The 26,396-nt window shown below is 62.2% G+C and overlaps 6 protein-coding genes across 6 annotated transcripts; all 6 read right to left on the bottom strand.

The window, feature by feature from the left end:
• Window positions 1–74: 74 nt before the first annotated feature.
• On the bottom strand, window positions 75–2,261 carry LMXM_28_2410 (conserved hypothetical protein; the record flags this gene model as incomplete). The annotated part of the gene is made up of 1 exon (XM_003877035.1): window positions 75–2,261. The coding sequence occupies one exon, from the start codon at window positions 2,259–2,261 to the stop codon at window positions 75–77; it is 2,187 nt and encodes a 728-aa protein (XP_003877084.1).
• Window positions 2,262–3,074: 813 nt separating this feature from the next.
• Window positions 3,075–4,136, bottom strand: LMXM_28_2400 (conserved hypothetical protein; the record flags this gene model as incomplete). Its single annotated transcript, XM_003877034.1, has 1 exon — window positions 3,075–4,136. The coding sequence occupies one exon, from the start codon at window positions 4,134–4,136 to the stop codon at window positions 3,075–3,077; it is 1,062 nt and encodes a 353-aa protein (XP_003877083.1).
• A 984-nt stretch (window positions 4,137–5,120) lies between these two features.
• On the bottom strand, window positions 5,121–9,188 carry LMXM_28_2390 (conserved hypothetical protein; the record flags this gene model as incomplete). The annotated part of the gene is made up of 1 exon (XM_003877033.1): window positions 5,121–9,188. One exon carries the CDS (start codon window positions 9,186–9,188, stop codon window positions 5,121–5,123), a length of 4,068 nt encoding a protein of 1,355 aa, XP_003877082.1.
• Window positions 9,189–10,551: 1,363 nt separating this feature from the next.
• On the bottom strand, window positions 10,552–13,194 carry LMXM_28_2385 (putative DNA replication licensing factor; the record flags this gene model as incomplete). The annotated part of the gene is made up of 1 exon (XM_003877032.1): window positions 10,552–13,194. One exon carries the CDS (start codon window positions 13,192–13,194, stop codon window positions 10,552–10,554), a length of 2,643 nt encoding a protein of 880 aa, XP_003877081.1.
• Window positions 13,195–16,224: 3,030 nt separating this feature from the next.
• LMXM_28_2380 (serine peptidase, clan SB, family S8-like protein) lies at window positions 16,225–21,438 on the bottom strand (the record flags this gene model as incomplete). The annotated part of the gene is made up of 1 exon (XM_003877031.1): window positions 16,225–21,438. The coding sequence occupies one exon, from the start codon at window positions 21,436–21,438 to the stop codon at window positions 16,225–16,227; it is 5,214 nt and encodes a 1,737-aa protein (XP_003877080.1).
• Window positions 21,439–23,198: 1,760 nt separating this feature from the next.
• Window positions 23,199–24,623, bottom strand: LMXM_28_2370 (serine hydroxymethyltransferase; the record flags this gene model as incomplete). The annotated part of the gene is made up of 1 exon (XM_003877030.1): window positions 23,199–24,623. One exon carries the CDS (start codon window positions 24,621–24,623, stop codon window positions 23,199–23,201), a length of 1,425 nt encoding a protein of 474 aa, XP_003877079.1.
• Between the last annotated feature and the right edge of the window lie 1,773 nt (window positions 24,624–26,396).

Genomic DNA, 26,396 nt, shown 5'->3' with positions numbered 1-26,396 from the left:
GCACTGCAACGGTGGCAACGCGGTGTGACACGCACCACGGCCGCCCGTCGTGCACACGTGACACGTGCAGAGGTTCACGCCGCCATGCTCTTGGGCGATGGCACCCTTCGCAGAGGGACGGTGGCCGGGCCGGCGTGCGAGCCGTGGCGGCGCCTCAGCAACAGCGGCCGCACACGGCTCCACACCGGTGTCACGAGAAGCTGGCGCACCTCGCCATCCCAGGCAAGAATCACCGCGGCGTACGCCAAGCCGACCGCCGCGATGGTCCCCACTGAGTTTACACGCAGCACACGGCTGCACACAAAGATGCCGAGGATCGAGCCGAGAATGTGCTTGGGAAAGAGAGAGACAAAATCACGCAGGTGCACGATGGGAGACGGCAGAGCGAGGGAAGGGGCGGCCGGGGCGGCAGGATCGCCTCCGCCTTCGGCTTGGGCATCAGTAGAGGCAGCCATTGCAGCTCCGGCCGCAGCACCCGGGGAGCTTACCAGGAGGTAAACGGACACGCCGCACCGCCAGAGCGAATTGAAGATGTTCAGCAGCACCAGCACGCTCACACTCTCGCCCTGTGAGTCCGCCTTTCCAAACGCGGCTAGCGTGATGTAGCACGCCGCCATGTACAAGACCGTCTCCCCGACCATCCATTGCTGCAGCCGTTGCAGCACCGCCGGGGAGGCGACGGCACGCAAAAACGCCTCCAGTAGCCCGTTCCAGGCCATCAGCGGCAGGTCGTAGAAGTAAAGCTGGAGCGCCGTCGACACCTGCGGTGTTGCCCACCGCGACGTGTACATCGTGGCCAGGAACGTCTTTGCCAGCGGGGGACCCAACAGGGTGAATGAGAAGCTGGCATAGAAGGCTAGGCGCAGCATCACCTTCAGCAACTGCACGGCGGTGTGTCGGTGACCCAGCGAGGCCTCGCGACTCCACTTGACGAAGCAGGCGTTCTCCCAGATGCGGAAGAGCAGGCGCGCGACGAGAGAGCCGAGGCTAGAGATGAGCTGGTAGTACCCCCGCGCCGTCTCGGAGCCGAGTGAGGTCAGCGTGAGGCTCTCCCCCTCCGACAGCACCAGTCGCAGCAGGCTTTCGCGAAGGAACGTGCTGAAGAGGGTGGCGTAGCGCCGGCAGACTGCGACGCTGTCCACAATGGAGTAGAGGCAGAAAGGAAAGGCAAACGTTGCCCATCGTCCCGCCTGCAACGGGGCAGGAAGAGCCGAAGACGGCGCCGCCTTCGCACCACCAGCAGACCCACCTGCACCTGTATCCTGTTCTGACTGTCCCATGTCCCTTGCATGTGCCAGCAGTGCTGCCGCTCGCACTTGCTCCATCGCGGTGCTGGAGCCGAGCCAGCGAGCCACTGGGAGCCCCGAAAGGACCAGCACGTAGTAGATCACATGCGTCATCGCGTACGCGAGCTGGCCAAACGCCAACGCCATACGTGCCTCCCACATGGTGCGCAGCCCATTGCCCACCTCGCCATTGGGCGTGCCGCCGCCGGCACTGTTGCGCTGGCAAGCGTACACGATGCCGATGATGGTGCACAGCCGCGCTACCAGCGTCGCGCACTCGGCCAGAACAACCACACGGAACAGGTTCAGCGACTGAACGAGCACGACGCACGGCTCCACCGCTGCCATAAGGACAGCGCACAGCACCACCGTCATCTCCGGCATGTACGGGAGAAGAAACGAGAACCTCATCAGTGTGCTTGCGCCATCGAGGCTGCTGGCCTTCTCCGCCTTGCGGAAGACCTGCTGGCTGGCACGCGCGTGCTGCATCATGGAAGGAAAGAATGACGCCGCGCCGAGGCACGCACCGAGAGCCTCCACCGCTGCGGCCACGACGATGGCAAGCGGCACAGAGCAGACGGCTATGCTCACCACCGCACGTACGTTGGCCACCCTCACCAAGTTCGCCGGCGTCTGCGCAGACGAAGCAGATGGCGCTGAAGGTGCACAACCTCGCTCAGCAGGACTCATCTCATGAGCCGCGCCGCCTTTGCCGTCCTGCTCGCCGCTGTCCTCCGCTTCTGTGTTCGGCTCTATGATGGGCAGCCGAGACGCTACGTTGCGGGTCGCCTCCCGCGCAATGAACAGTACGGCGTCGTTGTACACGTTGAAGGTGAAGTACACACCGTTCTGGTACGGCAGCAGGAGTCGTGTGAGGATGGTGCTGAGGGAGAAGGTGAGCACCTTGAGACCGATGCTGAGCATGAGTGCGAGTAGCAGCTGCCCTTTAAAGGAGCTGGGGGCCAAGGAGGTCATGACGTTGACGCCGACGGCGAACAAGATCGCTCAGGTGTCGTTAACCGGCTCTGTGGGGTGTTTTGTGCGGGTGGCTATGCCAGCCCCCTGCCGATACGGTGCTGACGGTACGCTGATGCTTCCCTGTGTCCCGCCTCCTGCGATGTGCCGAAAGTGAAAAGGAAAGGACGTGAGCGTCACACCCCGCGCCCAAGCACGTATGCGTGCGGCAGGGGGAGAGAGGGGGGAAGGGAGGGAAGAGCGACGAGTACGGGGGGGAGCGGCAAACCAAAGGATTACTCGATCGTGGCTTCAGCTGACGAAGGCGCCAATGGTCTCAGCCTCGTTAGACCACGTGCAGCGACGCAGACGTACAGAGAAGAAGCGAGTCTGGGCAGCCGCCCAGGGAAGGGTGGGGAGCTCCGCCGCCCCCTCTTACCCCTCGCCCTTAGTGAGACACGCGTGCAGTTCCTCGGCCAAGGGCCTTGGTTTCGTGTTCCGCTTGCTTTCTTGTTCAACCTGCACAGCACCCCGCACCTCGGCACTTAAGGAAAGCAGCAGCGGTGGTGGAACCCTCGCCGGGCCTCACATATCCCCATCCTCCCCGCCACCACGCCCGCTGCACGTGCATGCCCCTCCTCCTCCTCGGATGCCGCTCCTTTCGCCCGTGTGCCGCAATTTGCTTGTAGACACGACCCCGTGCGCAGGCCGCTTACTCTTTACACGTCCATCGCTACGTTGTGCACAAATGTGGCACCGCCGTCACGAGGAGGGGGAGGGGGCGAGCGCGCTTAGAGAATGCAGAAAGAGAGAGCGAGAGACGGCGACACGGCACTACGCCGTTGTTGCTCCTTCCACGCCGCTCTTCTCCGCGCCATTCACCTCGAGCGCCCTCTCCACCTCGAGTCTTGCTGACTTAGCTAGGCGCCGTCGCGCAAAGGTCAAGTAGGCGCTATGGCCCTTGGACACGAACCTCGCGCGAAACTTGGTGCAGTCGTCATCGCGTGCATCGCGTGCACGTTTGAAGACGGGTTCAAAGAACTTCGTGAGGGCTTCCACTGTGCGGATGTCGACGAAGTGGTGCGGGGCGGCCCGCAGAGCCTCCGCTGTCCGCTGCGTCTGCTCCATGCAAGGCGAGAAGGTGCACAGCATCCCACCCTCCTTGAGCACGTGGCAAACGTTCTCGATGGCCGCCCACGGTGCGGGAACATCGAGGAAGATGGCGTCCACAGAAGCTGCCGGCACGCCAAAGCCGGTGAGCGGCGCCTCCATCGCCGCGACATCCGCATCAACGCCGTCGACGACGTCAGCGGCGCCCGTGTTGGTCGTGCACACGTCCCTCCACTGACTGCATACGAGGTGCGAACCGAGGCCGTTGCCACGAAACTCGGCACGCGCCTCCAGGCAGCGCTGCTTGTGGAAGTCGCAGGTGTACACGCACCCGTTCGGGGCTACCGCCTTGGCCAGGGAGTGGGTCAGGCTTCCGCTACCCGTCCCCGCCTCCACTACCTTCTTGCCAGGCCCGAGGCGCAGGTTTAAAAGGATGACAGCGATGTCGGTAGCGTAAATGATCTGCGTGCGGTGCGGCACCGCCTGCGTCCACATGTCTGCGCTGTTCTGCAGAACGAGCAGCGACGGCTCCCGCGGATCGCTCCTCTGATTGCTGCGTCCCTTAACATATACGCCGAGGGGGCGGCCGATGATGCTGTCGTGGTCGAACTTGCCGGCTTTGCAGTGCAGAACAGCGCCGCGCTGCAGCACGAGAGGGGTGATGTTCTGGTGGCCATGCACGACGAGCACTACATCGCCATCCTTGGCAATTGTACCGCGATGAGCAAGCATTCTCGTGCAGGCTTGCGGGGTGTTTGGGTGTGCGCGTGTATGACGCAAGGGCATGCAGCGGTTCTCCCCTCCTTCGCCTCTCGCGTCAACGCGCACACAGATAGTGAACGAGCCGGGGGGGAGTCGGCGACGCCGTATGCGGGTGTGGGAAAAGCGCCCTCTCAGACACACACACAAACTTCGATCAAGCAGCGGCGGTGGGCGCACACAGACACGCACGAAGAGATGCACGGGAACAGCCAAAGGGAGACGGCGGCAGTGGAAGTGGCGAAGAGTGTGAGAGGAGCACGTACGTAGAAGAGGGGAAGGCAAGAGAAAGGGGGACGGGGTTGGGTTGGAGCAGCCAGGTACGGCAACGAACGACTCGTGTACGTGGCCAGCCACATGCGCTGACGGAGAAGGGACAAGATGGGGCAGTCGCATAGAAAGAGCATGACAAGCACGAGACCAAAAAGCCGTGACAGCAGCAGCAGCAACAACGCATACACCGCCCTCCTCAAAGTCGAGCAGCAAGTCGCGTGGGGCAGAAGGAGAAGCAGGGGTGGGGTGGTGTGTCGGCAGCCGCAATTGTCGCGCCCCAGCCAGCCACCCCCACACTCCTCCTCCAACAGTTCAGTTGGATGTGTGTCAAAAGATCGGCGGCATTCGACGTGATACCGTGCTGATCGGAGTGCGTCAGAGGACACCTGCGGACGGCGCGCGTGTGTATATATATATATATGTATATGTATGTGTGTGTGTGTCGGTGGGTGGGTGGGTGCGGCGTGCAACGAAAGGTGAAGAGCGCCTGCGCCTCTATGGACGCACTCGCCTGTTGGGCTTATCTACGTCCGCTGCGCGTGGCAGAACGAGCCGAGAGGAGAAGAGCAAAGGAACGACTGCGCCTGGGAGCCGGAGGCGCAGGGAAGGGGGAGGGAGAAGGGGGGGCAGGCGCCGACGAGCGCGCTGTTGAACTCGGGGAGATCAAAAGCTGAGCAGAAGCGGGAGACGAGAGGACTTAGCCACCTCCCCCATCGACTAGCCAAGGCGTCCGTCACCTCATCTACTGCGGTGACGGTGTTGCTGTGACAAGAGCATGCTCCACTTGGATGAGACGTTGCCAGGCGAAGCGCCACCGCGGCGCGTCCCGCCCTCGGCGCCGCCAACGCTGTTTCTGCCCCTGCTGTGCTGTACAGATTGGGAGGCCTTCGCCATGTCCGAAAAAGACGACGGCTTTGTGGATGGTACCACCTTGGCCGAGGAGGCGGCAGCGGCGGCGTTCATTAGCGTCAAGTGACGGGGCTGAAGGGCGGTCATGGGCATCACGCTGCCCCGCTGTGGTGGACCGCGAGCACCGTGGTGATGGCTATGCGCGCTGTGTGCGCGCGCGTGCGGCAAGGACGCCGTCTCAGCGCGGACGCCTGCACGCGTTGCAAATTGGCTGCGGGAATAGCGCTGCTGCTGGTGCTGGTGCTGCAGCTGCACAGCCTGTCCCGTCACGGCGTCAAGGCGTTCAATAAGGCGAGACAAAGCGAGGCTGAGCAGCTCTTGACGACTGCGGTGCACGCCACCAACGGCGCCCAGTGTGCTTGCCTCGAGAGCCTCATGCCTTGGATCGTGCTGCGAAGCGGCCGCAAGGGCACTGAGGTTTGAGCGGCTCTGCTCCTGCTGCTGCAGCTCTGCTTTCCGCCTCCGGTGAAGTTGCCACGCCTCACGAGCTGCCTCTAGCGAGGCTTGACGCTCCTGCAGAACGCGCTGTCGCTGTTGATAGGACAGAATCACCTCGGTGGTGCCTGGCACACGGGTAGTCAACGAAGGGCCGCCAGTCATCCTTCCAGTTTGCAGTGGTGGCAAGCCAGCGCGGGTGGTGGGCTGCCAAGGCGAGTCTTCCAACGGCATAGAGATTGTCGGCGTGCTCAGCAGCGATGCGCCAGCAGCCGCAGTAGCGATGGGGCTCGGCTGGCGGTGGAGTACGTATGACGCCGATGTCGGGCGCATCGCCACACTTCCAAGGTGGGCAGTGTCGGTGAGCACCTGCTGCCGTGGAGTGCTCAAACTGGTTGACACGTACGATTGCTGCAGCTGCGACTGCTGAAGAGCACGTATCTTGCCTCGCCACGTCTGCAGCTCGGCTTCCAGGGCGGCTTCCTGAGAGCGGTAACCTTGCTCGAGGGCCTGCATCGATGCCTCGTGCATAGCTCGCAGATGGCCGCCCGCGGTCGCCACACTCGCCAAGGTCGACGCAGGTGGCGGACGTGAAGGAGTGGAAGGAGAGGGCTGCTGGGCCCCGGCGGCCTGCACGGCCGCGACGAGATGGGCGACCTCCTCCTTCAACGCCTCCACATGCTGCTCGGCACGCCGCTTCTGTGCCTGCAGCGCAGCCTGCTTTTCCTCCAGTGCCGCTCGCTGCGCCGCTTGGATGCGCTGCCTAGACGTCCACTCCGCGTGCCGGTCGGCGTGCTGCTTTTCCACCTGCGAGCAAAGTCCCTCTGTCGCTGCTGTACCTTCTCGGGTGTCAGCCGTGGCAGAGGGCGCTTCCGCCCCCTGAACTTTGTCACTAGACGCCGCTGTCGCGCTCGCTGAGGTCTTGATCTCCTGCCGCACGGCTGCCTCATAGGCGGCCATCTCCTCCTCCACCTCCGCCTTCACGGCGTCGCGCTCCTCATCGTACCGCGCAGCCAGACGCGCCATGGCTGTTGCATGCTCAGCGGCCAGCTTCGTCCTCTCCGCTGCCACGGCGGTGTCGAGGCGGCTTTGGATAAAGGCCTCTTGCGCCTCTTGCTGCTCTCGCGTCTGGCGAGTCTCCGCCTCTAGTTTTCGCCGCTCGTAAGCCTCCATCGCCAGCTGGTGGTCGGCCAGCGCCTTGTCGCGCTTCGCCGCGGCTTCAGCACGTACGCGATCGTACCGCGCGGTGGCCTGCTGGATGTACAAATCCATCTCCGTGTCCACTGCCTTGGCAACCAGGGCGCCTTGCTGCATCGCCGTCGTCGCCCCTGCCGCATCGGCGGCCTCGCATGCGTACCGCTGCTTCAGATCCTCCTCCATCTTGGCGTAGAGCGCCCTTTTCGCTTCGAGCTTCACCGCGTGAGCGGCCTTCAGCCCCTCTACAGTGCTCTGGCTGCAACCGCTGCCGCTCTTGGGTGTTGTCTCAGTGCCGCCGCCGGTGTCGGACCCGCGACTCCTTGCAGTGGAAGCAGAGTGGGAGAGCGCCTCGATAGCCGCCAGCGCTGCCTCGCGGTCGGCGCGTAGTTTCGCCAGGCGCTCTTGCCGGTCCTTGCCTCGCGCAAGCCGGATCCGGTTTAGCTCCTGCGTAAAGGCGACGCTGAGGGTCGCGGAAGTGGGCCGCGCACCGCCTTGCAGGGTAACAACACCCGATCGATCGGGCGCGCACGAAGCCACACGGCTCAACGAACCGATCGGCGTGGCGCCTCCCGCAAGAAGCGGCGCCGCCTGCTGTGCTAGCTGGACCTGCTTCGCCAACTCCGCCAAAGCCGCCTCACCGTCCGTGCGCACGACGGCCTGCTCTCGGGCGGCAGCCGCCTCGATGTCTTGCAGCTGACCTGCCTTGGCAGCGGCAACACGCGCCAGTCGCTCGCTAAGAGATTCTCCGCTGCCAGGCGGCGACGAGCCAGTTGCTGGGGGCGTGACTGTCGTAGTGCCAGCCCCCGCGCGTGCTGCTAGGCTGGCAAGCTTTTCACCTAGCTCCTTCAGCTGCCCCTCCAATGACTTTCGCTGAATCTCCGCTTGCAGCGCCAACGCACGCTCCTCCTCATCGAACTTGCGCTGCCACGCCTGCTGTGCTGCCGCAATCCTGTCCTGCTCCTCGTCACGAACCTTCTGCATAGCGGCAGCGTGGGCAGACCGAGCGGCTTCCATCGCTGCATCGCACTGCTTCTTGATATCTGCTACCGCATCAGCGCGCTGTTTCGCTAGCGCTGTCTTGAGTTCGGCCTCAACGGCGGCTCGCTGCGTGTTGCCGGAGGTGGCGCGGGCGGCCTCCGCCTCCAGTTTCTGCAGTTTCGCCGCGTAGGACTCTGCCTCACGCTCCAGCGACCGCAACTCATCGCCGTAGTTATCCTCGCACATGTTTCGTGTCTGCTGCAGGCGGCGCTCGCGCTCCTCCTCCTCCTGCCGCGATGACGCGGCACGGCGTGCAGCGTCCGCGCTGCGCATCTCCGCCACATCTTTGTCAAAGTTGGACTGGAGAGCGGACATGGTTCCTTGATGAGCTTCCTCAATCTTGGAGCGCTCCGCCTCAAGGGCCAGCTGCATCTCCCGCTGCACACGCTCCTCCAACGCGCGCTCAGCCTCCGAAACGAGGCGGGCCGGGGCGGCAGATGACGCCTCGGCGGCCCCGACTTTCTTTGGGGCAGGTCCGGAGGAGGCACGCACAGGATTGCCGTCGGCAGCAGCTGTGCTGGTGGACGAGCTAGCGGCGCTCTGGGGATTCGCTGTTGTGCGTGTTGTCACTGTCGTTGACCGCGACTGCTGCTGTAGAGGGTAGTGCATGATTGACTTGGCTTCGCTGCGGGCATTGCCAGCGCCGACGTCTTTCGAGCCACCGCTAATCGAAGTCACGACAGGACTGGGCCCTGGTGCAGCGCCTGGCCCAGCGTCCCGCCGCAGCACGCCTGTGTCGGTCAACATAACGTGCATCTGCGGTATTGCTGAGGTGGTGTTGCTAGGCGTCCTGCTGTTTAGCCCGCTAGTACTCCGGTTAGCGGCAGTGCTGCTCGCCGCCGACGCCGGCTTGCGAGCGCGGGCCTTCTCCTTTTCCTGCTCGAGCCGCTGGCGAAAGATGCCATCCATCGGGTGGTCCCAGCTGCTCTCGCCCGTCTTGAAGTTGAAGTAGTAAATCTCGCCATCGTTCGTGCTGCATGGCTTCCACTCCTTTGGCAGCGGCGTTTTGAGGCCCTCGCGTGCTAGCCACAGAAACTCCGAATCTTGCGGCAGCTTCATGCCAATCCAGTCGGCAAACTCGAGCACCTCCTCCTCCGTTGGCTCGTAGTTTGCATCGATGTGGTCGTCCAACACTTGCGAGACAGTGCCGTCGTCGGCGACGTAGGTCTCGCCCGCCCTGGGCACTATGACATCGGTCTCGTGCTTCACTGTCCGGACAGGAGGCATGGCGGGCCACGGGCACACTCACACACGGGAGTGAAGAAACGCCGAGGGGTGGGGATGACGCAGGGAGTGGCGCCGACTGGTACGAGAGCAGAACGGATAGCGGAGAGTGCAACGGAGAGGAGAAAGCAGAGAGAAATATGGTGGTGTGGTGAGGACGCCGCTACCGCGGCAGCACATCAAGATGATGAAGCGGCTCCAAGAACGCAAAGGGGGCCAGCAGCAGTAAATACTCGTGGCACGGGCGAGAGAGGGGAGGGAGAGCGTAAGAAGAAGGCTGTCCAAGACAAAACATTGTCTTCGCCGCGTCACCGTTTCTCCGCCATACAACATGAGCTGAGCGCCGCACTCTGCCCGCCAGTCACACACACACACACACATCCGCGTGGTGCGAGGCGGCCGTGTGCACATGCGCTATAGCAACGCAGGCACGGTCATATCGGCGCGGCCCCTGCCCCATACTCCACCCACCCTGCGCTTCCCAGGTCGCCTCGCAGTCAGCCGCATTATGTCGGCCGCCACCTGGTGCGTCTCCAGGAGCGGCGCAGGCGCCACCACACCGGTGGGCCGTGTGAGCGTCGGGTGTGGCGTGCCTTCAAGTCACGCTGCCCGGTCATATGGACGGCACAGGCGTGTGCACGGTCGCGGGGCGCTCCGAGGCAGCACCACCCAGGGCCTCACCGCCGGCATCAGTAGCGATGCACCGCACTGGCCTCCCCAAGCCTCATGCGCGTGCCCTGCCGCGACGAGAAGTGGGGTCCGGCAATTGGCAGGGCTGGGGAAGGAGGGAGGGGCTGCCTGGCTGCCGCCGAACCCCCCCACACACATACGCAGAGAGAGGGTTTGTGTGTGCGGGGCGAATGATAAAGGGTTGAATCGGGGGTGGGGGCGTGCAGTGCAGCGCGGCGCAGTGAAGCAGCAGGTGTATGTGCGCCGAATGTTCGTGAGGTGGTGAGGGGGAGGGGGTGCAGGGTGCAACGACACGCATGTGCAGCAGCCGAAAGCCGTCGGTGCGTAAGAAGGCCAAGAAAGCAGCCAAGGGTGAAGAGTATGGGATGACATCACCCACACCCATGCCACAGGAAACGTGGAGGGGGGAGTGCAGGTGGAGGGGGAAGTCCAAGTTAAACTACGCAGGCGTGCGCATCCGAAAACGAACACGCTTCATCGTATAATCGGTGGTTGGTGCATTGGTAACGAAATACGTATCCTTGTCTATGTCAGCACACACATCCGCTCACCTATTCCCCAACAAGCACGCAGACACAGAGCGTAGCAGCACCAGTGGTGGTCGGGTGGCAGAGGGGTAGGGGGAGGTCAAGAGACGGCTTTCGTCCGCCATTTGCCTTCTCTCCGTGAACGCGCATCACTGTGTCACGTCGGGGTTGAAGTTGGGGTCCAAATACAAGCGCGACGGATCACCCTCACGCACGTCCACCTCCAGCAGCTTTCCCTCCCGGACCAGTTTCGAGAGGACTAGGTTGACGTACCGCAGCTCCGCCTCCAGCAACGGCCTATTCAGGGTCTTGACCTGCTCAAGGTACCACGTCACCAACTCCTGTCGCGTCGGGGCGGCGTCGTCCCCGAGGGACTTCAGGTGCGCGACAAGCCGATTCACAATGGCAAAGTAGTGATCTGCCTTGATGCTTACCTTTCGCCGGGGAGCGGCCGCCGCCGCCGAAGACGCTGAGGCCGGTTCGTCCGCAAAGCTTGCCTGTCCGTCTCCACCAGCGCTATCATCGGCGGCACGGCCCTTGTCGGTCCCATGTCCTGCCACCCCTGACGAGACGGACGCGCTGCCGCGCGCCGCCTCTGGCTCTTGCTTGACGACGCTGTCCGGCTCCTCATGAAGAGTGTCGTCGGCGGCGCCGCCGACCAGCTCCACCTCCGTCATGTCTAGTGTGGACAGGGACTGCCGCATCAGCTCCAGCGCCACCTCCACGTGGGTAGGCCGCACCTCGTCGCTCATGTAAATCTTTGCCGTTGCCTCGGACAGCCGGATCATGCTCTCCAGCAGACGCGTCGTCACGCGGTACACCTTGCTGCGGTTGGAAAGCGAGTCTTGTAGCCGCATGTCGCGATAGGCGGCCACAATGAGCTGCGAAGCCTCACGCGTGAGGCGCGGCGTCAGCGAGCGTGCGTAGCGAAGGTACAGCTGGAAGTCCTCCGTAGTGAAGGGCGGCCGCACAGCCGCACCACCAAAGCGGTGTAGCCGCAGCAGTTGATTCGCAATGGCAAAGTCCGCGTCGTCGCCGGAGTCGTCAACGATGACGAACATGAGGTCGAAGCGCGACATTATGGGCGCCGTCATGGCGATGTTCTTCTGCAGAGGGCGGCGACGGTCGTACTTGCCGCCGATCGGGTTCAGCGCTGCTAGCAGCGACGTTTTGGCGTTCAGCGTCGCCTTGATGCCGGCCTTGGCGATGGAGATGGTCTGCTGCTCCATAGCTTCGTGAATCGCAACCTGGTCCTTCATCTCCATCTTGTCAAACTCGTCGATGCAGCAGATGCCGCGGTCACTGAGCATGAGGGCGCCGGCCTCGATTGTGCGCTCGCCCGTGTCGGCGTCCCGCGTCACCGTCGCGGTCAGACCGCTGGCTGTGGACGCCTTGCCGCTTGTGTAGACACCGCGTGGCATGTTCGCTGAGACCCACTTGAGAAACTGCGACTTGGCCGTGGACGGGTCGCCGACGATGCAGACGTTGATGTCGCCCCGCAGTGTAATGCGCTCGATAGTCGTCTTCGAGACCCCGCCGACCATCTGAAGAAGCAGTCCCAGCTTCACAACGTCGTGCTTGAACACGTTCGGCGCGACACAGGACGTGAGCGCTTTCAGCAAGCTGTCGTGCCGACGCATCTGCTGCACCCGCTGACGCTCTGCGGGCGTGAGCACCACCTCCTCCCGCTCTGCCGCCCCATCCGTCGCCTCCTTCACCGCTTGCGTCATCTTGCGGTCGTCGCCCGTGGCGTCCGTGATGGTAGTGGCAAGAAAGCACATGCGGTAGTTAAGGTCTCGCACGCCGAGCGCGCGCAACCCGGTGGTACCCTCCATATCCGCCTGCGCGTCCTGCTGGGCCCGTTGGCCACCCGTCAGCTGCCGCTGCACCTCACGCCGGTTCGCCAGGTTGAACAGCTTCGCCACCTCCGGCACGACAATGGCGCACCCAATGGCGAGAATTCGGTCGCCGGGCTTCGCCACCTCCACGGCGTCGGCGCGGACGATCACCTCCATCGTGCGCGGCATGCACCCAGCAGGGATGTTGTTCGCGTCCTCCTGCATGCGCAGCTTCTGCCAATCGCCGAAGCGCGTTTGTGGGTGATTCGGAATCAGTTGGAACTTGTTCTTGTTCTCGCACTGGGTGTTTCGGCAGGTGGGCGGCTCGGTGTAATGGAACTGCTGCTCAATGGGCAAGCTTTCCGTGCCGCAGTCGCTGCAGCGGAACACACCAACAAGCAGCTCCGGCCGCACCTGCGACGTACGCGTCACGACGCCCTTGATAGCGCACAGCTGTCCCACCAACGACGCCCGCAGCGAGCGAATCGTCAGACACCGCGGCACGTTGGAAAAAACGAGACTGGGGTAGCACTTACCGCGATTCGCGTACTCCTCGCCGTAGTACTGCAGGAGGACCTGATGAAGGGCCTCGTTGATGAACGGAGAGAAGCGCTGGAAATCCGACTCCAGCACCGCCGCGGCGTCCTCGTCGAAGCGGAGGAAATCCGCCCATCGAACCACGCACGTCGACCAGCTAGTCGACGTGCTGATGCGCTCCATCTGCGCGACTACGTACTCGAGGAATGTGTGCGCACCAGAGATGTCATCGCCACCAGAGGTACCTGCGGCACCGAGGCTGGGATTTGCACGGAGGAGGGGGTCGATGAGGCGGCTAAGAAAAAGGTGCACTGCTTCTCGAACACGAACGCCGTCAGCGTCCACCTCAAGCACCGGAGCCACCTCAGCCGTCGGCTGAGGCAGAGCCGGGTCGTCGCGAATGTCGGGTGGATTCATGATGGGCTCATCCCCCCAGCGCCCTCTCACCGCGGCAAGTAAAAGTGAGTCGCGGTCTCCACGTCGAGTGTGCGTGTGTGTGTGGGTGTGTGTAGAAGGTCTGCACAGTTCCTCCTGTTCCCCTTCTCGATGGGGACGTGTGTACGCTTATGTTCGTCTATGGCGATCTATCGATGTTTGATGCAATGCAAGGAAGCGGCTTGCGTCACCACGAGTCTGCGAAAGAACCGCGTGTTTGCGCCTGTCTGTGAAAGACGTCGGCGTCGGCGTGTGTCCAGCCACCCCACGTGGACACGGGCGACGGCTGAATAGAGAGGGGGGGGAGATGCCCGCTGTGGTAACTGAGCAAGTGGACCACCAATATGAGCCGGGAAGGGGGAGGGGGCCGCGGACGCCGGCGCTCTTGCGTTGGTGACGTACCCTTCCGTTTTTTTCCTGTACTTTCCTTCATTGAGAAACAAAGAACGTGCGTGCGCGGTGGGGCGGAGGCGGCGCGGAGAAGCACCCGGAGACGACGGGAGACGACAAAAAGAAGAGAGGGTGGCGTTGCATGTACTGGCTGCATCACGCTGAAGGCCGGTCCGTGACGAAACCGAGAATAGGGAGGAGCCACGCGAAACCGTTCGCCTCACCAAACCCAAAGAGTCACGCTCCAAGCACGCGCCTGCAGGCGAGTCGCTTGTTCACGCTCGAAGGCAAACGAAGCGCTGCATTACGACATTTTCGTGTCTGAATCTCGCAGGCAAGTCCACTCCGCGCACACCCACACCCACACCCCTCCACACAGAGAAGGGCACGCGCTCGACACGGCAACTCATGACCACGGTGCAGCGACCCACAATACAGGCCACGGTGCACCAATACTCGCCTTCACTTGCGCGTGTGCGTGTCTCGCTTTGGAGGTCTTCGGGTGCACCTCTGTGCACAGACAAGTCTATCGAGCCGCTGCGTTGCCATCTCAATTTTGTGCCTTGATTCACCCCTCTGCTCACTCACGCTGCACAACGGCAAGGTGGTGTACAAGAAGTGAGCCGGACGAGATCAATACGCCAAGCGTAACAGAGGAAAAAGACCGCAAGCCACCTTTCACCATACAAACCTCGCGTACGCCTCGAGGGCGTTCGTGCGTCTGCCTGCGTGGAGTGACGGACGAGCAGCGCGGAAGGGAGACTGCGACTCAGTTTATTGTCTTCGCCGCGTCACCGTTTCTCCGCCATACAACATGAGCTGAGCGCCGCACTCTGCCCGCCAGTCACACACACACACACACATCCGCGTGGTGCGAGGCGGCCGTGTGCACATGCGCTATAACAACGCAGGCACGGTCATATCGGCGCGGCCCCTGCCCCATACTCCACCCACCCTGCGCTTCCCAGGTCGCCTCGCAGTCAGCCGCATTATGTCGGCCGCCACCTGGTGCGTCTCCAGGAGCGGCGCAGGCGCCACCACACCGGTGGGCCGTGTGAGCGTCGGGTGTGGCGTGCCTTCAAGTCACGCTGCCCGGTCATATGGACGGCACAGGCGTGTGCACGGTCGCGGGGCGCTCCGAGGCAGCACCACCCAGGGCCTCACCGCCGGCATCAGTAGCGATGCACCGCACTGGCCTCCCCAAGCCTCATGCGCGTGCCCTGCCGCGACGAGAAGTGGGGTCCGGCAATTGGCAGGGCTGGGGAAGGAGGGAGGGGCTGCCTGGCTGCCGCCGAACCCCCCCACACACATACGCAGAGAGAGTAGGGAGAGGGGGGGCGTACGAGGACACTCGGATATCGCAACACGTCAGCAGAGGCACATGCAAGGCGCAGATAAAGAAAAATGCACGGGATTCGCCGCCGTTCTCGCCAAGTCAAGAAGTAAGAAGGCAAACCCGAGCACGCACCAAGGCACAACGCAGAGAGTCTCGCACGGCGAAATGATGCAAGAGCCGCCACCGCCTCCTCCCTCCCCCCCCGCGCGCATTCACCCAATTTGCGCCCACTGCCGGCCGCTGGAAAGAAATGCGATGCTTGAAAGCAGGAGGGAGGGAGGGGGAGGGGGGAGGAGGCAGTACGTGGTGATACGGCACCGCGCACACGCACCAACCCCGAGCAACTACAGAGACAAAGGAAGACCCGATGGAGAGGGGAGGGGGCTGCAACAGGGGATGAGGATGAGAAATACAAGATGGAAACGGCCGCACACACGCAAAGGAGGAGGAGGAGGAGGAGGGAGTGGCGCCAGCGGCCAACACACAGCATAAGAGAGCACGAGGAGTCAGCACATACACAGGCGTGCCCACAGAGGTGGCTGCCGAAACCGAAAGAGATGAGCACATGAACACAACATCAAAGGAAAGAATAAACACACGCACACACGCGCCTACATACACGTGCTTCCAATATATATATATACGTATAGATGTCTGTAACGCACACACCGACGGGCACCCGCGCATACGTAATCACACGGGCACCGGGGAGCCAGGCGCCATCGAGGAGAAAACGAATGCAGTACGGAAAAGCTAAGCATCAGAGCAGCCAAAGAAGAAAAAAAATGTCACACGCGCGTGCAGAGAAATGCCGACGCACGCAGACGTCAGCACAGATACACCGCGATAGGGAGGGTACTCGACAGCCGACACACACTCAGCTGCAAAGCCAGAAGGCGTGCGCAGGCGAAACCGGTGTAGTGGAAGGACCAGTGAGGAGGATCGGCAAAGGATTCTATAGCAAAGGCAGCGAGTGGGGGGGTGGATGTGCTGCTAATACGCGCACCCGCGCCTACAACAATGCAATCACACACTCCGTTGAGGTGGGCGAGGAGGCGGCGGCGCAACAACGCGTGGGTACGCCGACGAGGCCGACAAGGCGGTAGGGAAACCGACAGGCGCAGGTGCTGAACATCAACAAGAGGCAAAACCGCACCGACAGCGCTTAACCCACATGCGCGACGGTCGAAGGCCCCAGCCAAGGAGTCGTGCCGGAGTACCTCTGTCACTTGCCTCTTTCGCCGCTGCCGACTTCATGTCACCGACAATCTGCAGTGTCGGGCACCTCAGCGCGTCAGGATCATGCTGCCGTGCGGCCCGGGCACGCCGTGCACGCCGTACATGATCAGCACCGCAAGCGCAGCAAGCGCAGCACAGACAATGCAGATGGCGGCGGAGAGCGTCCAGTGCTGGTACACGTTCATCGGCCCCAGCGCGGCAACAGCGCCAGTGAAGAGCACACCGGCAAGCAGCACCAGCAGGTGCAGTGTGATGCTCACCTGTCCCGCGCGCCGTAATGGCATCAGGCTCGACACGCTGAACATGACGGACACAACGATCACGCACACGGCAGACGTACACACAGCAGGCGCAGAACGCAGCAGCGCACCCTGCACCGCGGTCCGCCGCGTCACGTCGCGCGCAAACAGGTGCGACGTCGTCGTCTGCAGGTAGTCAAAGTACCCGCTGCAGAAGTGCACCACGTACTCCACGCTTATCGGTACAGTGCAGCTGATGCACACCTGAAGCACAGCGTCCACCTCCCAGTCGAAGACTGCGCACACCGTCAGCGACCCGAAGCACACAATGGCAGCCACTATCGTCGCCGCCACCGCTGTCGTCAGGCTCACGTAGTACGTGAACAGGAGCACGAACGTCACCGCCAGGCCAATGCCGACCGCGAACCACAGGCTCTGCAGCGCGCCAACCCTCGCCACTGCCGGCTGGAACAGGGTCGACGTGTAGTACACGGTGATACCACTTGCTTGAGCAAGTGGTCGGAAGGGGGTGATGATGTCCCGATATATCCAGTAGTACGCCGCCACCACCCGCAAAGGTGAACTCTGGCTGGTGGCGAGTGTGCTCTCTACGCGGTAGAGTAGCTGCCGCAGCATCAGTGGCTCACCGTTGTAGTTGAGCATGAAAACCGCCTCCCTCAGCCGGCCGCTCGCCTTGACGTAGTTGTAGAAGTCTTGGAGAGATGTCAGCTCATAGCTCGCGTCGTCAGCGAGGTAGTCCTCCACCACCGTCCGCATCTGCGAGCCAGTGCTGTCCGACCGCCGAATGTTGGCAGCAATGGAAGCCACCACCTTGCACCACGCCGCGTTGTTGAGGATCTGAGGCACCTGTGTGAGGTCAAAGAGATACTCCACGTACATCGGCATCGCCGCCGTCGCGCTACTGCATGCGTTGTTGCCGCCGCACACGCCGCACGCGTCGTATGTCGCGCCGCTGCCAGGAACGCCATCGCAGCCCCGGCACAAGCCATCACCGCCGCACACGCCGCAGCTATCGATGCTCACGACGGAACTCGGCGACGTGTACGCCAACCCGTTGCAGCCCAACACTGTTCCGTCGTCCAGGCATGTCGCGCCAGCCGGTGCAGGGCAAGACCCGCACGTTGGGCCAGACCAGACCTTCGGGTACCGGCAAGTGCAGCTGAGCACCGTAAAGTCGCTCGCTTGCCGCGCCATGCCGCAATACGGCACAACGTTGTCATTCGTGTACCACCAGCAATCCGGCATGCTCATGCACGACTCCTTAGACGCCGCCTTGCACTCGCCAACGGGTGCCACCTGGGTCGGTGAGCAGGCGGGGCACATCGTCTCCGACTGTACGTCAGCCTCACTGCACGCATTGGGGATGCATGTCCGAACACTCCACAGCGCGTAGTCTGGCGTTGACACGTCAGGGCACGCGCCGCGCAACGTACAGTTCGCCGCGCACGTCTCGCACCGCGGCCCCGTAAAGGCACCCACGCACTCACACCTCCCCGTCACGGCGTTGCACATTCCGCCGTTGGTGCAGTCGCACAGCTGGCACGTCCCGCCGCGCCAGTGCCCCAAGCAGCCGCACATTTCGGACCCGGTCGGTGAGTCCGCAGCAGACAGCAGCACACCCCGTCCGTTGCACACGCTCGACACGTTGCAGTACGCGCCCGTCCACCCGCTCGAGCACGTACACGTCGCCGTGGCAGGGTTGAACGTTCCGTGACTACTGCAATCCACTAATGGCTGCGAGCAGTCGTACCCGCGCGTCCCCGCTGGGCACGACCGGCATCGCCCACTGCTCTCGTCGCAGTCGCACGCCGCAGAGTTCATCGCCGCGTTGCACTCCAGTGTGCACCCCGGGTTCGACGCAGCAGGCAGCAGCCACGCCTCGCACTCGTCGCACGCGGCTCCCGTGAAGCCTGCATCGCAGACACACGCGCCTGTGTACTGGTCGCACTCGCCGTTGCTCCCGCACGTGCTCGCATCACACGCCACGCTGCACGACCCCCCACCAGCGTTGCCCTTGCCCAGAGCCCACTCGCAATACTGGCAGTCGCGCGTTAAAGGGCATGTGCACGGCGCCGCAGCAGACGATGATCCAGCAACAGCGCACCCGCCGCAGTCATCTAGTGCCGCTGCGCCGTGCGCAGTGCCAGCGCAGTCCACACACGCGTCCGTTCCGTTGCACACGCCGCAGCTATCCGCGTACAGGTTCATCTGCACACCATACTCCGCCGAGCATGCCGCGATGTCTGTGATTGTTGCCTGACGGTGGTCCTGCAGAGATCGGTAGTACGGGCCACAGAACGTGCAGCTGCCACGCTGGCCAAAGGTGTCGTCCATCGCTGCAAACGTGTCTGCGATACTGGTTCGATCCACCAACAGCGTGTTGGGCAGCCCGGCCACAGTAATGCGACCCCCCAGCATGCACATTACAGTGAATAGCACCAGCAGCAGCGCGAGCAGCGCGTACCGCACAGAGTAGATCACCGGCAGGTAGTACCGCAGCACGAAGAGCTCGAACAACGAGTAGCCATCGCGCTTCACTTTGCGTGCCATGAGTCTCCGCATCCGCTGCTCAGCCGTCTCGCCCGCAACGCGGCCAAACAGTCCGCAGCACTCCACCCGGGGCAAATCCGCGCGGTGCGCCAAGCGGTAGCGCAGCTTCCCAAGACCCATCCCAGATGGCCCGCCAGTCGCACGCGGCGAAGCTCCACCACCAGCAGCAGCAGCAGAAGCAGCGCCGTCTTTCTTCGTGCCACGACTGGCCCTCGCGCACGGGCCCACCACCTTTGTCGGGTCCTGTGCGCGCACCGCGTTTCGGACCGCAAGCGGCACTAGCTCAGCGCTGCGGCTGTTCGAGGCCGCCTCCACGCCAATCCGCGTGCCAAACTCGCGCCACCGATCGGCAAACGCGCTCGCCTCAGCAGAGCTGGTGCCTTGATTCTTCAGGCTGTACGTGCGCGGCGGGATAACCTCTCCGTGATTCGTGCGTGCCTGTAGTCCCAGGGCATCACACATGCCACTCCAGCAGTCCTCGCTGCGCTCCACGTACACCGCAGGGATGTGGACCAGGTCCGATGGAAGCACCATGCGCGGGTTGTAGTACAGCGGCAGTCTGTCGGGGCCCACACCAGTCTCCTCGGCAAACGGGTTCGTGTTGCCGACCTGCAGGAAATCCTGCAACGAGAAGGAAGGTAACCCCATGCCGTCGCGCATGTCGGTGCCCTTCAGAACGCTGTCCTTCGCCTTCTGTGCCTTGTGTAGAGCCCCAACGATGTCGCGCCGCGCTGCGCGAACCTTGTCGCGCCCCTCACGCACCTGTTGCCGCACGAAGTCCAGCGGACCACCGTATCTCTTCTTGTTGATCCCGAAGCCCTCGCCGATGCGCTTGTGGATCAGGTCCTCCTCCATCCGGTACGCACGCTCGCCGTCGGCTATGTTGCCCTGCACAACCTCCAGCACACGCACAAGGTGTCCAGACCGCCGGCACCCGAGCAGCGCATCGTTCAGCACGTCGCTCTGTTTCTGCAGGTTGCGCCGCTTGTTCGAGAAGTACAAGTGGTGCACCACAATCAGCGCAGGGGTGGGCAGCGCGATGCAGTACATGTTCCACAGCAGCGCGATTATCATGAACACGCTAAACTGCTCCACAGAGCTGAACAGCGACGTCGTGTTGATCGCGAAGATGAGTATCGCCAGCGCGTCTGCAACCCACACGCCAACAGAGATGCGCCGCATCGTGACGCACAGCCGCTGCACCACGCTTAGGTTGTTCTGTCGTCCCTTCGTCGCCATAATCCCGCTGAACACAAACATGTCGTAGAAGCTCAGTGTCCCGTGCATGCAGAATGTCAGCACCCAGATGATCGCGGAGTACGTCGTCAGCGGCAGTGTCCCGTAGATGAGCGCGTATAGCCCGACGGCAGCCATGTACGCAAATGCAGCCTCTGCAGCCGTGTACACTCCGACAATGAACGTCCGGCAGTGCCACCAGCTCAGCAAGAAGCAGATCACCGCAGCAACGCCCACCTTGTATCCCTCCCGCTCCCCAGCAATCTCCATCAGGATGTCCTGCGATGACCCACCGCCGAGGTAGAACTCCACGAACGGCAGCGAAACAGCCTGTCCGCTGTTAACGAAGTGCATCGCGCGAGGCAGGAACCTCTTCATACGTTCCCGGTACGAAGCCTTCGACTCCGACCACGACGACGCAAAGGTATACTGCGAGCGCAGCTGCAGCGCCCTCTGATTCAGCGTCGAGAAGTTGTTGTCGAAGAACCACCCGTGGCTCGGGTTCGCAAAGAGGCGCTGCATGTAGTCTAGTTGGAACACAGTCCCGCTGCCGTTCATGAGCCACTCCAGCCCGTTCCAGGACGGATAGATATACTGCGTCACACTGGATACAGGCGTGCACGTGGGATAGATGCCGTTGATTTGGCCATTGTGCAGGTCGTTCGTGAAGCACACGCCCTCGTAGCCGTCCAGCGACGTGATGTGCTCCTCCACTGTGCGGTAGATCGTAAAGAGGTCCGGGTTCAGGAGATTGGCGTGTGCATCACGCGTTTCGGAGGACCAGCCCACCTTCTTCGCGTACTCCATGAGGTCTTGGAGGTTGACAACGGCGCGCAGCTCCACCGTGTCCTGCACAGAAGTCCGCGGGTGGGATAAGTCGACGCTGTCCGACAGCCAGTATGCACCGGAGAGAGAGAAAGCCCAGTCGTTCAGCACGCCGTTCACCCTCAACGCGTCCCGCCGCACGCCGATGGTGGAGCGGATCTGGTAGTCGTCCAGCGAGTAGGAGAGCCCCGACTGAATTTTCGCACAACCAATCACAACGAAAACAAAAGGCAGGACGAGGGTCAGCAGCATTGGGGCGGGGTGTTGAACAATGAAGCGGCCCAGCGTGTGGGTCGGATACCGCTTTCCCTCCACCCCGACATCCTCCGAGGTGTTGACTGGGGCCGTGTCGGTCGTGTAGACCTTCTGCCTCGATGAAAAGATGCGCATCTCGAATGACGGGTGAGGGACCGCGTAAAAAGTACGGGAGTGCCTACCGAGGCCTCAAGCAGCAACGCCCACACACACACAGACACAGACTAGGAGAAAAAGTAGTGAGGGAAAGGTGAGTGCGTGTACGTGTGCGTGTGTGCGTCCCGCACGCGTTACGCCGACGGTTTGGTATTGTTGTGTGCCTTTCTTCTTCGCGTCACTGCGTCGTTGCTGCTGCCGCGCTTCTTCTCGATGAAGTGGGCAAGCGGGAGCGAATACGTGATCACACAGACAGAGAGACGAGAGAGGGAGAGAGAGAGAGATGCGGGTGTGCATAAGCTTGGGTTGCTCCTTGCGCACCGATGCAAACACGAGCACGCACACGAAAACTGCCCTCCCCGAGTTTGCGGTGTGGCTCGGAGGCTCTCCGCCTGCGCCTCTGCATGTCGGCGTGGTGATGGAAGAAGGGAGGCGGTCTCTGATGGACGCTTCTGACCGCTTCTTCTTCGCCTGACACCTTCTGTGTACGTGCCTGCTGGCCCGCGCCAACACCACTCCCACCCCCCGTCCCACGCGATCACGCGGTCATTGCGCATGACACGATGGTCGTTTGTTTACGCATTCACCCTTCTTTTACGCACACGAATGAAGAGAAGGCGGTTGACAACGTGCAGAAGCGCTCATGACACGGTGTTCAACCGGCACGACCGCCTCGATGTAGTGCGAGTAGTCCGGCAAGAAACACACATGCTCCCGGCACACGTGAGCGCGCGCGTACACCCGTCATGCGCCAGTGTTCGAAGAAAGGAAAAACGAAAGTCAAGAGAAAAAGGACGGCGCAGAGTCCGCGAGCGTTTGTGGGCGTCGAGAGGGGCCCGGCTCTCATGAGAGCCGCAGCCGCTCTTCCACCGACAAACCCCTGCCTCCCTCCGTTGCCCACACCTTTGTCCACACGCACGCGAGGCAGGATGCAGCGGCACACGCGACTGTAGACCACACGCGCAGACGATTCCACATACGCACGCCCACTGCACGAGAGGACCAAACGCCTGACCATGTCCGTGACCATGACCATGGTTGTACGTGTGTGTGTGTGTGTGTGGGGGGGGGGGGGGGCGACAGCACCAGACAGCGGGGCGCAAAGAACAAGGCAGCGCTGGCGCTGCCGTGCTTCCGTCAAGCACATGAGAGAGGGAGAGGCAGACAGGACGGGTGGAAGGGGGGCGAACGCCGGTGCCTCTGCAGGCTCACTCGTGCTTTACTTCCCAACCCCCTCAACCCCCCGCAGCACCAAGGTGCGGTCTCGTACACGCACAACGGACGCACACGGAAGCCTCGAAATGGGAGAGGTATTCGGAAGAAGCAGTGCGGGACGTCATAGAAAGGCGTATTGGTGGGAAAAGGGGGGTGGGGAGGAGAGCGCGACTCTCTCGCCCAAAAAACGCCATCCACACACGCCCGCACACACACACACACACCTCCTCCCCCTCCTCCCTTTCCTTGCAGTGCCACCTCTGTCGGCCGTTGTGCATTCGACTCCCTGTAGCTGAACTTTACACCGTAGCTCGGCTCGAGAGCGAGCCTTGGCCCCACTATCTACGCTTGCCGCCACACACAGAAGAGACGCACAGTCACACAAATCCCCTGTCGCACAGCACACGAATGCAGCACCTCTTTCTCACGCCCACATCTGCACCCGAGCCTTCGTACTGGAGTCGCTCTCCGTACATCGTCCTTCCCCCTCGCAGCTCGATCACCGCCTTAGTTCTCGAGGCGCACTACTGAATGGGATAGGCGCTCTCCAGGCCGGGGTACGGGAACTGACGCGCATACGCCTTCACCTCCTCAGCCATCTCCTGCAACGCCTTCGAGGTCTCAGCGGCCTTCACGAAGTCGACGAGCTTCGTAGAGCCGGCGGACTTCTGCACCTCCTTGGAGAGCTGTACCGAGCGAATGAGGAGCTGGCCGACCCGCCTGAAGTCCTCCTCCCGGAGGCCGCGGGTGGTGAGGGCTGGCGTGCCAAGACGTATGCCGTAAGGTGCCTGAGCGCTTCTGTCGCCAAAGATGGTGTTCTTGTTCGCCGTGATGTTGACCATCCCGAGCAGCTTCTCCAACTTGGAGCCTGTGATCCCGTGCGGGCGGAGGTTCCACAGAAGAAGGTGGTTGTCGGTGCCGCCGCTGACGAGTGTCTCCCCACCCTCCGTGAGGGTGGCGGCCAGGGCCTTAGCGTTCGCCTTCACCTGCTTTATGTAGGTGCGCCACTCTGGTGACGCCACCTCCTTCAGCTGTGTGGCGATGCCGGCGATCTGGTGGAGGTGTGGCCCGCCCTGCAGCGCGGGGAAGACCGCGTTGTTGATGGACTCCTCCATGGACACGCTCTCCTTGCCCTGCTTTATCGACTTCTTGAAGAAGATCATGCCAGACCGAGGCCCTCGCAGCGTCTTGTGGGTGGTGGTGGTCACCACATCGGCATACTCGAACGGGTCGTTGTGCTCCCGGGCGGCAACCAGGCCAGAAAAGTGGGACATGTCCACCATGAAGTAGGCACCAACGCTGTCGCAGATTTGGCGGTAGCGCTTGTAGTCCCAGTCGCGCGGGTAGGCGGAGCCGCCGGCAATGATGAGCCGTGGCTGGTAGATATTCGCCAGGTACGCTAGCTGATCGTAGTCGATGAGGCCCTCCGGCGTGATGGAGTACGGGAGACTCTCGAAGAAGATCGAGGAGGCCGAGAGGCGCTTCGTTGCGGTGTAGAAGCCGTGTGTGAGGTGGCCGCCCGCCTGCAGTGCGAGGCCCATCATGCGGTCATGCGGGCGCAGCAGGGCGGTGTAGACGGCCAGGTTGGCAGGTGAGCCGCTGTACGGCTGCACGCTGACACCCCATAAGGACGCATCCAAGCAGAAGGCTGCGAGCGCGCGCCGCATGCACAGGTTCTCGATCTCGTCGACGACCTCCGTGCCCCCGTAGTAGCGGTTCCCAGGCAGACCCTCTGCGTACTTGTTCGTGAGGACGGACCCGAGGCAGTCAAGCACCGCGCGGGAGGTAAAGTTCTCCGACGCAATCATCTCTAGCCCTTCTATCTGCCGGTGCATCTCTCTGTGAATAAGCTGGTGCACCTCAGGGTCATGGTCTCTGAGAGACGCGTTGCCAGGCAGAGAGAGACTCCGGTGACAGTGCGTGGAGGCGGGGGCCGCCCGCAGAATCATCGAAGCACCGCGGATCATGTTATCGCCAGTTGCGCAACCTTTTTGAAGGGAAAGTCCAGCTCGCCAGAAACCCGGAGGCAGGCAGGAAGACACAGATCGTGAAGCACGGAAGGCTGGTGAGAGGATGGCGTACAGGTTGGACGGAGGAACGAGAAGGAGAGAACAAGGGAGCGAAGCGGTGCGCTTAAAGCTCTCAGCCTCACGCGCTGTCGGGCACTAGTGTAATATCGGGAGGAAGAGGAGGAGGAGACACACCGAACACGAAAAACACGGGGGGGGGGGTAGATGGCTATATAGATAGATGTATTATGAGAAACGGGATAGCGATGAGTTTGGTCACCGCACCGCAGCCCCTGTGTGGTGTACTGGAGTGTACACAAGACACCCAGTCAACGGCAGAGAGAAAGGGAGACAAGGCAGAGACGACACAACGCCAAGAAATGCTAGGATGGCGGATGAAGAGAGCGAGGAAGGGGAGGGAGGAAGGAGAGGGGAGGGAGAGCGGTGACCAGATTAAGCGCAGTGGAGGTGAAATAAATTAGCAAGAAAGAGCGAGAGCTGCACGCACACAGCATCGACGGGTGCAGATATGAAAGGGAGAGAAGCACACAGAAAGAAAAGCCGCAAGAAAATATGCCGAGAAGGGTCCTCGCATCAACGCACCCGCACCCGCACACACACGCACACACGGCGCTACACGGGGAGTAAAAAGGAGTGACTAAAGACGCAAAAGACGAGTTTGGAGTCAAGACAAGCACCAGGCACACGCGCGCACGAGCGACACCCCATACCTTTTTATACCCCTATCTATGTGTGCCTGGTTGTGTGGGCAGACGTGGGTGTATAGTGTGCCGTTCAGACACACATGAGTCCGTGCGGACTCGCGAGTTGGGTCAAAAGTATCGCGGTGGGAGATTCGGTGGTGGTGGTGGCGCCTTCGGTAACGACGGTGGCGTCTTAGATGAGGAGAGAGAGGGAGAGATGCGGCGTTCTTTTTCTGCTCTTCAAGACACACGGACGCACGGATGCAGCGCCAGCGGTGGAGGCGGTGGTGCGCGAATGAAGCAAAAGAAAACGGGGAAGGGGGAGGAAGGGAAAGGTAAACGACGTTGAGGATGAGAGTCGTCGAAGAACTGGCTATCGTGGGGGAGATGATTGCGTTTTGGAGGAGGGGGAGGGGGGTCGTTTTATGTACGTATGTCTGTGTCTGTGTGTCTGTGGCTGTGGGTGGGGGTGGGAGTGGGGGTGAGCTGATGTCGAGCACGACTGAGTAGCGGCGTGCTTGTCGCCGTAAACATGGTATGAGCGATTTTTAAACAAAGGAGGGAGGGCGGCGAGGGTAGGAAAGCGGAGAGGCGCGGAGAGAAGGGAGACCGCGACCGGCGCTCGGCATGATGTCGGTAGCGGTGGTGACTCGTGCGACGTCGTTCACAACGTGTTTTTTTTGTTTCTTCCTATTCTCTGATGGACGGGGTGGAGAAGGCGGCAGGGGAGAAGTCCGGTGGTGGTGGTCGGTGCGAGATGACGTGCACAGTTCACATCCAGCGAGGGTTGCTGCAGTCGTTCGGCGAGGGCAGAGGAGCAGGGATCATGGCCTAACCAAAAGAGAGAGAAGACCCACTTGCACGTTACCCAAGCAGCAACAGAGAGTGTGTCATGCTCCCTCCCCCACCCCCCACGTCACACGCTGTACACAGCAAGGAGGAGGAGGGGGGACGGTTGTCCGTTTCATGCGCTCTTGTGGGGCTGGAACGATTCGTGAAACCAGAGCAC

The sequence above is a fragment of the Leishmania mexicana genome, chromosome 28 (assembly GCF_000234665.1).
Source record: "Leishmania mexicana MHOM/GT/2001/U1103 complete genome, chromosome 28".
NCBI classification, from domain to species: Eukaryota; Euglenozoa; class Kinetoplastea; order Trypanosomatida; family Trypanosomatidae; genus Leishmania; species Leishmania mexicana.
The sequence above is the reverse complement of the archived record's forward strand: the minus strand, read 5'-3'. Positions and strand labels throughout refer to the sequence as shown.